The 12,897-nt window shown below is 33.5% G+C and overlaps 1 protein-coding gene across 12 annotated transcripts in view; it reads right to left on the bottom strand.

The window, feature by feature from the left end:
* Positions 1 to 12,897, bottom strand: part of RYR2 (ryanodine receptor 2) — a 383,225-nt gene that overhangs the window by 71,396 nt on the left and 298,932 nt on the right. For all 12 annotated transcript variants that reach the window (XM_085055535.1, XM_085055538.1, XM_085055530.1 and 9 more), the window contains 9 exons: positions 11,192 to 11,430; positions 8,967 to 9,048; positions 6,776 to 6,906; positions 4,709 to 5,029; positions 3,114 to 3,354; positions 2,613 to 2,700; positions 1,435 to 1,527; positions 1,023 to 1,193; positions 4 to 63 (listed from right to left, as the gene is read on the bottom strand). In XM_085055535.1, the coding sequence (XP_084911661.1) occupies positions 4 to 63; positions 1,023 to 1,193; positions 1,435 to 1,527; positions 2,613 to 2,700; positions 3,114 to 3,354; positions 4,709 to 5,029; positions 6,776 to 6,906; positions 8,967 to 9,048; positions 11,192 to 11,430 (1,426 nt within the window). The remainder of the gene's footprint in view (positions 1 to 3; positions 64 to 1,022; positions 1,194 to 1,434; positions 1,528 to 2,612; positions 2,701 to 3,113; positions 3,355 to 4,708; positions 5,030 to 6,775; positions 6,907 to 8,966; positions 9,049 to 11,191; positions 11,431 to 12,897) is intronic.

The following is a 12,897-nucleotide window of genomic DNA, read 5'->3' as shown; positions in this document are numbered from 1 at the left end:
TACCTTGCCCTGAAGATGAAGATTACTGCGGATGACATCTCGTACTTCATCTTCAGTATCTTTCTGCCAATAGATTACAAATCATATAAATTAGGAAGAGAAGGTAATTAGGAAAGGTTATCATTCATTTAAATATCAACCTTGGGCTTCATCAGATGATGAATAAAATTGACAATGTGAAAGACTGAGAAAAATCTCTGAGACAAATGTTTTTTATCCAAGATCACAGGAGCAAGTTCTGAATAGCATCATACATAACTGTTCACAGTCACACACTAAATGTGAGTCTGAATTCAAATTACTAATACATGCATACTGAAAGTTTGATCAAGTCAAACCAGGAACATGAACAGAGCCTTCTGTGATTTGAGTTGTGTTTGTTTTGCAGACCTCTTATCCTTTAGAGCATTAAGTTCAGCTATCCAATGGCCATATAACCCACTAAAGTGTTAAAGGTATTATAGCTTAGGCAAGGAGTATATTTGAAATTACAATCACATTATCACATTGTGAGTGTACACCAAAATAATCAGTTTTAAATCAGTCTATCCCTGCAGAAGTTCTTGCATTCACATGAGAGTGACTTAAAGGACTTAGTTATGATATTGGGTATAGAAGTCAGGAAACAGCTAGTCTTTAATTTTATCACAGTCACAGAATCAACAAACTGGAAAAGACTTTTGAGATCAAATTTTAGCTTCATAAAATATAACCCACACTACTTTGCATCAAAAATTAAGAGAGAAAAAAATGACTAGATTATCGACAGAATGCTATCTCTATTCATATACTGATCATTCTGAAGTACATCCATACTAATCATATATTCAAACTGAAATGTTTTAAGGCATGAGAACAATATGTAGATAACTATCTACCATAATCACCCACTCTGCCCTTATAAAACAGAATTATAACCTTATTCTCTGTGCCATGCTGTAAGAATGAACACAGGGTGAAATATTCAAAGAATTTAATTAGTAAATATTTCTACCTTTTAGAAATGGAAAAAGACCGCCTACCATGCTAAATCGATTTTTGGCCAGTGCAATTAGCTCTTGGTCTCCAGGAGCACAAATGTTTAGTCCTATTGGAAGCAATCTCTTCAGTGCTGCCACAATGAGTGAAGTCTGCATAGAATACCGGTCACCTTTTCGCTTCATCTTCTTCCTTTCCTGGTCAGAAACTGCTGCCTGCAGAATAAAGATGGAAAAAAGAAAAAAAAAATCCAATATTAAATAAAAGAATTTTACCAGCAACTTTGTACTTGTCTCTGGTTTGACAATTTCCTTATTACCCATACAGTTGCAACCCTATCCATTGGAGCTGTCAATATATCGTTGCCAATATTTTGCAATGTATTTCCCAAATGACTGTGTTTTGAATCTCAAACCAATGTTTTCAATGAGAAAAATAGAAAAAACTTTACACTACCTTAGACATCTTAGATTTGGTGTCACTGATAAGGAAAGACATGTTGTTGATTTCATTTTGTACCACAAAGTTTTGTTCTTCCCTTTTAAAATTCTGGAAATACAAAAGATCTCAGTCAGAAGCATTTATATGAGGCCCCTGCCTAAATATACCTTAAATAAAAATATAAATTAGGTAGAAATCTGTAAAATTCACAATTATGGCAAAAATTAACAGGTGATCAACAACATCCTTGAATTTCAACTTCACTTACATGGCATAACTAAGGTGGTGTAGTTTGGGGTTTTTTTCCCATGTTGGAGAGAAGGAAATGTTTCCCTAGCTATGAAAAAGACATTGTAAAAATCTCACTCCTCTTCTAATTCAATATAAAAATTTTCCAGCTTTTCCCTTACTAGTAAATTATTCATTCTTTTTTTTTCCCCTATGATAAATTTCCACTATATTCAGATACTTAAGAAATTTTTAAATAAAAGACTGAATTTATGAGTACACAAGTAATTTCATTATCCAGTAACTATCTGCTGTGTAACCACTTCTTGTGCACAGTGTGGCAGTGTTTATAACAAATCTTACAGTCAAAATCAGGAACAAGTACAGAAGTTATAAGGCATCTTGTTCCCCAAACTTGAGAGGATTGAAACTATAGCAAGTAAACAAATTCAGTACAGACAACAGTCCATACAGAGCTCTAATGTCTGAAAGAAATTACACTCTTTTGGGGTTTTGATTCTTTGTGCTCCAGTATTAAGTGAATCACATTTTTTGTAACAGTGCCTACTAGGTGACTGACTAGGCCTGATTATAAAAAGGCAATGGGGTCAAAAAAACTGAAAAGAAAAAAGAAAAGAAAATAATTAGGACACAAAACACAAGTTTAGTATATAAGGAAAAAAAAATCAAAAAAAACCCACAAACCAAACAAACAACAAGCCCACAACAAACAAACCAGGAACTGTAAGAAAAATATCCTTTATCAGTTTACTATTTACAAACCATCTATCAACTCTTCTATTTTCTCTGCCATTTCAAAAGTGTCAGAAATCTGAGTTATTAATACCTTCCCATCTGCAGTTTCACTTTTGTCATTAAAAGTACTTTACAAGATAATTGCTAAATGACTGACCTACCTATTAAGAAACCTCATTGAAACAAGTATTTATCAAGGAATTACTTACATGAGACTTCGACCAATAAATGAAAACTTCAGCCACCATGCGGAACAACTCTTCTGCTTCAGGATTGGGCTCTTTCAGCCATTTTGCCCTATAATTTGGTAAAAGGGTGAAAAAGGGGATGATCCTGTCTTTATGCTTTGAAATAACTTTTCAACATTTTACAAGGATACAAGTCAAGAAAATCAATCATATATGTTTTTAATCCTTTCTGGTAGCAGTGGCTTTTTGATGTCCTATTTCAAAACCCTTAAAATCTTTTAATATTAATCCTAGTTCTAATCCAATAGGTTTGGATTGCAATTTTTTGTTTTATTTTGTTTTCTTCTCAAAAAGACCCCAGCTTCTCCTAAAAGTCAAAAAGCATTAGCCTGAGCCACTTCACAATTGTCAGACTCAGTAAAAGCCACTTTAATTCAGTGCTAGGCATATCAAGGGATAAGAGGTGATATCAATAAAAAGGAAGATTTTATGAGATTCATTGACCTATTCCTCTCCACATACCTGTTATAGTCCACAAATCTAATCAACAAAGGGTAGAAGGCATAGAGGTCCCGTGCCAAAGTGGTGAACTCATCTAGGATGAGCAGTTCAGCCTCCGACATGTCACCTCTGCCTTCTGCTCTTAGATGTTCTTCATCCGATACAACCACTGCTGCTTTTTTCTTTAGTTTATCCATCAGTGGAAGGAAGTGTGTCTTTAAGAGCTCTGGCTTCGCTTTACTTATGATGGGCTGGGAAAACACTATTTAAGGCAATGAATATTATAATATATACCTGGTCACAAAATATAACTAAAATCTTTTACCTTTTCTCTCTTTCTTGAATCTTATTTCTAGGTTACAGAGTCAAATCCTGCCCCCATTGAAATCAGCAGAAGTTTTGCCAAGAATTAAATGTGGTCAGGATTTCAAAAAGTCAATTCATTTTGTGAATTGAGGCAGAAAATTGCAACCTCACAGACTAAGCTTGCAAGATCACAAAACTCAAAATACCTCTTTACTGGAATTATGTCAGCATGGTATTTGTCTGCATAGTTTTACTGAGCAATGCAGAGGTTGTTTAATGGTATGGATGGATACATATGTAGCTACATAGCGCACACACAAGTTTTCTCAGCCACTGCCTTCTCTTTTGAATCTTGCTTTTTAGCCTGTGTGAGGTGGAACTGGAAAGCATGCTCTGGTTATTTAAAAACTTATGGAAACACCTTGCCTGTATTTCTTGTGCACATTAAGAAGGCTTATGAGACTGATTCAATCATTTATTTGAGACTTGCTAGCGTAAGCTTTTTGCTTTCTGCTAAACTACTCATAACTACAAATATGTGAATTAGCACTTCAACTGGACCCCCTGGTACAAAACTATTTGTAAGATATTGATACAATTACACTGAATTTTAGGCAGTTACACCTATTCTTAGAGTGCATTACCTTACTGACTCTCAAAAGACCAGGAATTCTGAATGTTACTATGAATGAAATTGCTACTACAGTAAATACTGAATAAGAAAGTCTTATTGAAAAACTGAATCCTCACCACTGAAGTGACTTTTCCTCAGAGATTATAACGCTGAGAATTGAAGTGTTTTTAAATGAATTTCAAGCTGTGCAGACAACAAAGTCAACATAACTGTTACTAAAATGACATGAGCATTTCAACATTTCATTGTAATGGATATGTTAAATATACACCTTCAAATGCATATTTTAAGGATCTACCATTCATACAGAATAGCAAGGGACTGCATAATGCCTGCAAATGAAAACTTGTTATAAAATAAAAACCGGCTAAATTACTACAGACCTTAAATTTAATATACTGCAAAATGCACATGTGAATATTCTTGGGAAGAAGAAATAGTCTAATGTACTTCTTATGTTAGTTATTAAGAGATTAAAACATAATGCTTACACTGCTTTTTCTTTATACTTCGCATTTCTGGTTCACCAAGATGAGTATCATTTAAAAATGTAAAAATACCAGTGCTCTTCTCCAGCTTTAACAGGTAAGTACAGAGTAATTTGGTCTGTGTGTGAATTTATACATTCTGAATATACACACATTTGCTTGTTTATTTATTTATTTTCACATCTTACCTGCTAATCTCTTCATCCAGGCACCTTCATCAATACCAAGGTTGTTATAGATGATTTTCAATATGTTACCCAACAGAGTGTTCATGTGCTCTGACGTCAAGGCTGTGCAACACATTTCAGCCTTGTCAGGGTTGTTCTCTGGTCCATGCTCCCACCAGTGTGACATGTAACTACAGAGCATAGGCAGTATGACTTCCATGATATGTGGCATTTGCGTGTAACGAATACCGGATTCTGCCAGTTCCACTATTTCTTCCATTAGCTTCACCAAGGAAGGAATATTTGGGCAAACCTCTTCTACACTAGTTGGCAAATTGAGAACTATTGGGAGAAAAAAAAAAGAAAAAAACAAAAAAACCAAAAATCAATAAACTGGGTCATAAAAAGAAAATAATTCTTTTCAATTGCTATTCCCTACAACTTTTGTTTTCTGTTTACATTTGCACCCTTCTGATCCAAAGGAAATCAACCAAAGACAACAATGAAAAATGTATTGCTTCATACTGTTGAGCAATAAACTGTTTATATTAAACTTTCTATAACTGAAATTCCTATATGAAAGTTTCAACCATGTACATATTATGGAATTAATTCAGAGAAATCAGATGCACTTTTCTATAATCAAAATAAAGCCTAAATTTCAAAATTACTTCCAGCATGAGTTTTGCAGTTGAGTGAACAAACTGATACCATGAAACATCTCTCAACAACTCATCAGATGAGACCTGGATTTCTAATGGAACAAAAAGAAACTATTGCCTGTTGTAACAAATTGAGCATATTTGAGAAATTGATTTTAGACGTGAATGTCTGATTGTAGATGTTTATTTTTGAAGTTACTTGAATTTTTAGTTCCTTCCTCTGAAAAGGCACTGCAGTTGCCTTTATTTTTGAGGCAGTTTCTTTCATTTACAAATAAATATCTGTAAGCACAACTAGTAGCTCTTGAATGTCATACTAACATACACATACAATGACATACACAGGTATTTATAGATCAAAAATTTAGCCTGCAACTTGTGAATACAAATTTCTCTACCAGCATTCCACAATTCCTTGTACTAATGCTAGTCTTTTTTGAAAAGCAGTATCTTCTCCTATTTAGACTATATTTTACACAGACCTCACAGTCTCCTTAAAGATTAATGCGATTTTGGAAAGTAAATTCAATTTTCTGCTAAAAATCATGGCAATTGAGTGGATTGCCCTTCCAGATAAATTAAAATAGCTTGAATATAAGGCAAGCATGCATAGCTGTTGATATTTTCAAGTTTGGATACTGCAGCTCATTGGAGAATTAATCTGCTATGCTCCCTTTGATAAAAAATAAAGGTGAAGTAATAAAAGGAATGCCATTATAAACTGGCATCTTACATGAACATACACTGTCATCTTTGTGTATCTGTAATATGACTCACACTCAGCCTATATGCAGAGCTTGTAAAATCCTACTGCAACATCTATTTATTGCAGGAATAGTTTGTGTATATGACCTTATTCCACAATCATGTTACTGCATAAGAAACATCAAGAATGGAATAAAAAGGTGTATGTAAAATAAACATACATAATGTTACTGGAAAGTATCTGTACTGTCTTGTATGTAAAGCACAATAAAAAGTGATTTACATCCTGCTCTGCAATTTTTTTTCTTTCTAAGGGCAAAATATGTATTTCATACAGAAAAGCTATTTTCCTTCAGTTGCAAGTATGTATGTTTCAGGGACCCAATATTGTTTATGTAAAGCAAGGAACCAAAGTTACTGAGGAGAATGAATAATTTTATGATCAAATATATAATATCTGAGGTACTAAAAACGGGCAAAGTCTCTTCATTACATCAATTCCAAAGTAGTATTTTGAGAATTGTATCCCAAAATAAAAATATCGGTAACATTAGGAATGTAAAATAATGTTTTATCAGACTTAGCCCATTGATTTAGAAAATAAAAACAACCAAGACACTACAATCACTGTAAAATGAAAGCAATAATACATGTCTTAAGACATGCAGCATTTATAGTGAAGTCATGTTTTCATAACCGTGATGTGAGTTTCTGGAAATACCTGCTCTATCTCTCGCATTCTTGGTATTGTAGATCGAGTAGATATTATGTTTGTTCAAATGAGTTTCCAAAAAAGCCACTGGAAAGGCACCTGAGAAAGCAGCCAAGCACTCTCCTAGTGCTGATCGTTGCCTGTGGATAAATAAACACCATGAAGGGCACACGTCTTTGACCACAGAGACACGGAATGGGTAAGGTTGGAAGGGACCACCAGTGGGGTTCCCTGGTCAGTGATGATTGACCACACCTTGGGGTTGTATTCTAAGATGAATGCATTTCAAAGAGATAAGGCACGGCATTATTAGGATCATCAGCACAAGAACACGTAAAAGAAATTGAATTCTAGCAATCTTCTGCTAATATATGAATGAAATGTTACAACAGAAAATGTCAAAGGTGGCCTACACTGCTTACAGAAAATGAACAACATGCAGGGGAAACCACTGTAATTGTAAGAATGCCTTCTGTTCTATTACTTTCCTCTCAGCTTTACTGACTTTATAATATATACTATTGAAAAAAAGCTACCAGATAGAACAAGAGACCAAAATCAAAATCTACTATCATTTCAGTTAAGTGATATTTCCTTTTTCTGAGAAATAGTGATAATCACTTCCATGCTTAGTCTAGTATGAAAGTCAAGTACTTCAGTGAGTGGAAAATTTATTCTAATGAACCATAACTCTGAAATTTTATGACAAAGGCATTGTTTTAATGTCTTCAAATAGATGACATTTATTTGATAATCAAAATTCTTTGTATGTCAAAATTTTAAAAAGCCTATTTCTAGGAAGAAGCAAGTGATGCCCTGTCACTTAACTTGGGTTCTTCAGGGGACATTTAAAATATTCTTTCTAATTTTCACATGAATTGATCATAGCAGAATTTAGAGAGGTGACAAATCCCTAGCTGAGACCAAATCACACATGTGACAGAAATCCAAGAGAATCTGAACCCAGGAGAATTATGAACTTTCAAATTAAAAGGAAAGAAAGACCTCAAAACGAATCTTGTGATTTAACAAGAGTCATCCTTGGTCTACAGTTTATCTGTCTTGCAAATTTTAGATTCTTACTAGATCTAACTCATTAAGCCTAATTTGGTTAAATATAACTTCATTTCCATTATTATTCATACTGTTTTCTCCTTCTTCCTGTTTTTTCCTTTTCATTAAGTCTTCACAAACAAAACATACGTCCATCACAGACACCTGCAAAGAGCATGCTATGTGATTTTGATTGCAATAATGGTTGCAATCATTCACAAAAATTGTCACACTGATATATTTTGTCTTCAAAACAAATCCCAAATCCTTTATTTGCCAAATAGCAAAATAAATTCATTTTATATCTTTAATGAAATTAATGAGACCTGATTTTCCCCACATATGTATTTTTTTTACTTAAATACTGGTCCCAACCATTTTTCACATTGTTGCCTATGATATCATCACCAAGTAAGCAAGGCTATGTCATGGGGCTGCTCTGGAGTTGTGCACAGGTCGATTTGCTGGAGTGTAATTTCCCAGACAGTGAACTTCCTAGATTACTGCTGCCAATATCTGAAATGCATGGATTCTGTTTAGCCTTTCTTCAGAACAGTATTAGTAACTAAAGTGCAACAATTCAGTTTTAAGAAACTAATTTTTCTAGGTATCTCTATTTTTTGATCAAACATGGCTTGCACAGACCAAATGTAACATAGAGGGGGGTTAGCAGATACTGAGATGTATAAAAATGAAATTATAAAGCCTCATTTACCAGGATAATTGAGCTAGCAAAGAAATAGTGTTGCACAAGTGACAAGTTAAATTAAATGTAGGGTAATGAGTAAGAAATACATCACAATTAAACATTACAGAAGGAAGAATATAACAATTACTGAGCTGAATGACATAATTTTACAATGCCCTACTTAACCCTCAAATCAAGTGCTATTTATTGTAAAGTCAGATAACTTTATTTCTAATTTTTATTTTAATTAAGAAATACATTTTGACAAACATATAATGTAACATTTCAAGTGTATTATGAAAAATGCATCAGCATTCCACTTAACATATGAGCACTGTTTCTTCTCTCAGGATATCTTTCCACTAATATTTTCCTCCTATATTAATTTCTGAACTGCAAATTCATTATGCTAAATATAAATGCAAATATTAGAAACAGAAGAACAATTTTACTTCTTACCTCTCTACATAGATACTCTTGCTGGTTCCCAGAGCATATAAACTGGCCAATATTCTGTAACAAGAGACCTGAACATCTTCCACTACAGAGAAGAAGAAAACTATATTTACAAAAAGATTTTTCTTTGCAATGCATTGCCATAGAATTAAAATAGATTTCTTTAGACAATACCAGAATCAAAAATACTAAGCTAACAAAGGCAATCCACAGAAATTGCCAACTAAATGCAAAAATTCTTTGGACCTCTGAGTGCTATACTTTTTACTCAAAACTTCCATTTACTTCAATATCATATTAACAGCTAAAACAGCAAATCTATTTCACTAGTGCACTAGCTTTATTAAATTAATGGCATACCAACTCCTTACACATGGCACCTTTACAAATAGAACACCACTGTGCAAAATAAAGGCAAGCCTGTTAAACAGATATTTAATTATTTTAATCACAGTTTGTACTTTTTTTTAAATTAGGCACTGATACCAGCTAATAGCATGTACTAAATTTACACCTTAAACTTACACAGGATTAAAAAAAAAAATAATCCTTTGTTTTAAAATTATCAAATGATTCAGTCCCAAAACTGTGAGAATAGTCTTAACATCTATTTGAAAGAAATGTTTTTGTAATGCACTCTGTAGCAATGACGTAACAGTGTAAGCACCATCAAGAAGGACAACACTCCCATTTTGCCATACATTTTCTTCGTAGTCCCTCCTACAGTACTAATATCATCCCCCAACATGCAATGAATGAAATATTGAGTAAACAAGGCAAGACTTAATGAGCTGGGACAGCCTACAAGATAGTGTGTCAAAGGTACACAGCCTGGCCCTTTACTATACCATGATTTTAGTTCAGATCATCTCAGAGTTGAGTGCTTTTACATCATAATAGTAGTCTCAAGTACATGATCCACCTGCTACAGACTAGTAACTGTAGTTACTGTAACTAGTACTCTTAGGTACAAGCACCAGGTCAGGATGCTCAGGATGCAATAAGATAATCTTATTCTTAACGAGATGTAAAGAGAAGCTGTGTGTACGAAAAATCAGTCTTTCCACTATGCTCTAGACAAAATAAATAGACGCAACTTAAAATTATTATTCTTTTTTAGTTCATGAATTCTAAATATGGTGTTTTACACCAGTGTGATGTATATAAAATAGCTGGACACCAACTTAAGTGATAAAGCATTGAAAATTAAATATAAAGTTCTAAAATATGGAACACCAGAGATCAAAAATTATACAAGGTATGAACATGTTAATGCCTGAAAAAGTGGTTTACTATGAACAAACTACTTTTTCTGGACCATCATAGCCTCCTGGATTTTACAGAAATAGTTTAATGAAAAAAGTGGATATTTACACCTCATAACATTCAAATCCAACAACTCCAATCTTTTTAAGAGTTCTTTTAATGCTATTATGCAGATTCTAGAAGAGAAACATTATAACTTGATATTCTTTTCCTCCAGGTGCTTCTCTTGGATTTTCATTACTGAGCCAGCCATATAGAGCAGGACTTCCCCCTTTAGTGCCATCTGGACAGTGATATTTCTGTGAGTTCCTAAAATACGTAAAATTAAAGTTTGGTGTGCAGACTGCAAAGTCTGCAAAATTTTGGGTTTGGGACAATGAAGGACCACTGAATGTACTATAATCAGAATCTCTACAGAAATCCCATATACAGGCTCTCATATACATTCCCTTCTCTGATGTCTGAATTCCTCGGGAGCTCCTTCCACTTTTCTCTTTTCCTTAGAATTTAAGGACTGACCCAGATTCCCCTGGGTTTTCAGATAACTGAAACTGAGTCAAGGTGCATGTATGATGGTGCGACATCATTCTTGAAGTAAAAAGTTATTTAGAGACAGAGTAAAGACAAAGTAACTTACACAAAGCGAATTCTCACACATGAAGAAAGTCACAATAAATCTGTGATAAACTTATAAACAAAATCAGTCCCTCTGACTTTCTAATTATGGCCACATCTGCTTTAATATTTATTCAAAATAATATTTATTCAAAGTCCACTAAAACCTGCAGCTTTTTGGTTGATTGCAGCAAATGTTTGATTGAATCAATAAAGGTTTGTCAAAATGACATAGGATTTGTCCTTCTCTAATAGAATTGAGGGTCTAGCAATGTTTACTGCATGACACTACAGCTATTTTTATGGCATGGTCCTTCTACATGCATATATGATAACATGATACATACATATCAAATCTTCCCCAAACTGGTGCTGTCCGATATGCTCAAATAATGAAGATAGCACTGGCAGGAGAGCAACTGTGGTATAATTAATGATTTGTGTAACTCCTTTTGGTTGGTTTCTGCTGTGTGTAAACTGGCCTTGCTTAAGGTTTTCCAGTGTTTTCTCCAGATCCTCAGCAGCATTGTCCAAAAATGCTCTCAATGCCATCCTAACAGATTCCAGACCAGTTTTCATCACAGTCCTGTTTATAGCACATAAAAAGAATGAAGAATATTCTATTAGATAAGCATGGAATAAAGCTTCATCTTAGAATATAAGAAGTAGATAATAGATATCTGAAGAAAAATCTTTCATCTTTTAATATGGCAAAATATCCTCAGAGCAGAATAACTGACTGAAAACAAGTTTCATAGGTATTGTGCAGATCACAAGGATATTTTACATATTTTCCTGCTGAGCAAACAGCCCTTCACAATTCATAAATTGATTTATTTGCTTTCATAGAGGAAAAAAACCAAAAAATGCCAAACAGAAAAGAGAATTATTAAGCCTGCAATTTCTGACTCTAGAAAGAAAAGAACTGTCTCAAGATAGAATTCAGAAATTCTTCCCAATTATGACAGTCACATTTCTGTCCAGAATAAGTGTGTTAGAAAGGAACGAATAAAAACCACCACATCTGCTAAACTCAAATAAATAAATAAATAAATAAATGCATTGATTATGTAACTATATCACCATAAACAACTACGTAAAGATACAATCCAGGAGAATTATTATATTATTAAATATATGATTGAGCTTATTTACAGATCCTTTGCTTAAGGAAAGTATCCATTTAGGCATGTGTGAAACAAATCAAGGTGGTGTTCTTTCATAAATTGAGTATCAGTCCAGATTTTTTAGTGTTTGTTTATTTAAAAAAGTGAATATACACAGTTTCAAGAGCAACACCTTCAAACTTTCATGTTACCTCCACGAATTCCTTAATCTCCATCTGGAGCTATTTTTACATCTCTATCAACAGCTGAATTAGTGACCTCCATCTGTATCTGTATTCCGTTTGGGTGATTGTACAGAGTATGAACAATTTAAGATAAAAACCCCAACATATTGCAAACTAAAGGATCACCATGCAATAGCTGAGCCATATTAATGGCCATGATCATGACTCCACCTCATAGCAAATGGAACATAAAACTTGTCCACTGCAAAGATATAGAGAAAACAAGTTATCTGTGCATAATCCAGCCAATTTTTTTGCGACTAGACACAAAGTGAAAAAAGTTATTTCGTAATTTCCATGCAGGCAGTTTAAACTACCATATTTTGTTTTAAAACTGCAAAGATCAAAAAATCAACTATCAGCACAGATGGTTGACTTTACAGTAAATGAAAAGCAACACATTACCCTCTAATAGATCAAGGTTATTTCATCTATAATCTTCACAATAATAGCTCAAGCAGCTCAATTTAATATAAAAGTAACACTGAATTCTATGCAAAAAATTTGTTTTTTTCAAATTAGAAACTGAATTAATTTTGCAAAAACATGCTATGAGACAAATTTACAGTATTCCATGTGCATTTATATCCTGAATTTTTTGATTAAACAGTGCAAGCAAAATTTAATAAAATATTTCTAACATTATTGTGGTTTTGAGAAAGTCACATCATTAAATCAGATAAACTAAAAGCCAGAAGTTTC

This window comes from Lichenostomus cassidix, chromosome 3, assembly GCF_008360975.1.
Source record: "Lichenostomus cassidix isolate B80296 chromosome 3, HeHo_3.0, whole genome shotgun sequence".
NCBI classification, from domain to species: Eukaryota; Metazoa; Chordata; class Aves; order Passeriformes; family Meliphagidae; genus Lichenostomus; species Lichenostomus cassidix.
Note: the sequence above shows the minus strand (reverse complement) of the source record. Positions and strands in the feature narration are given on the sequence as shown.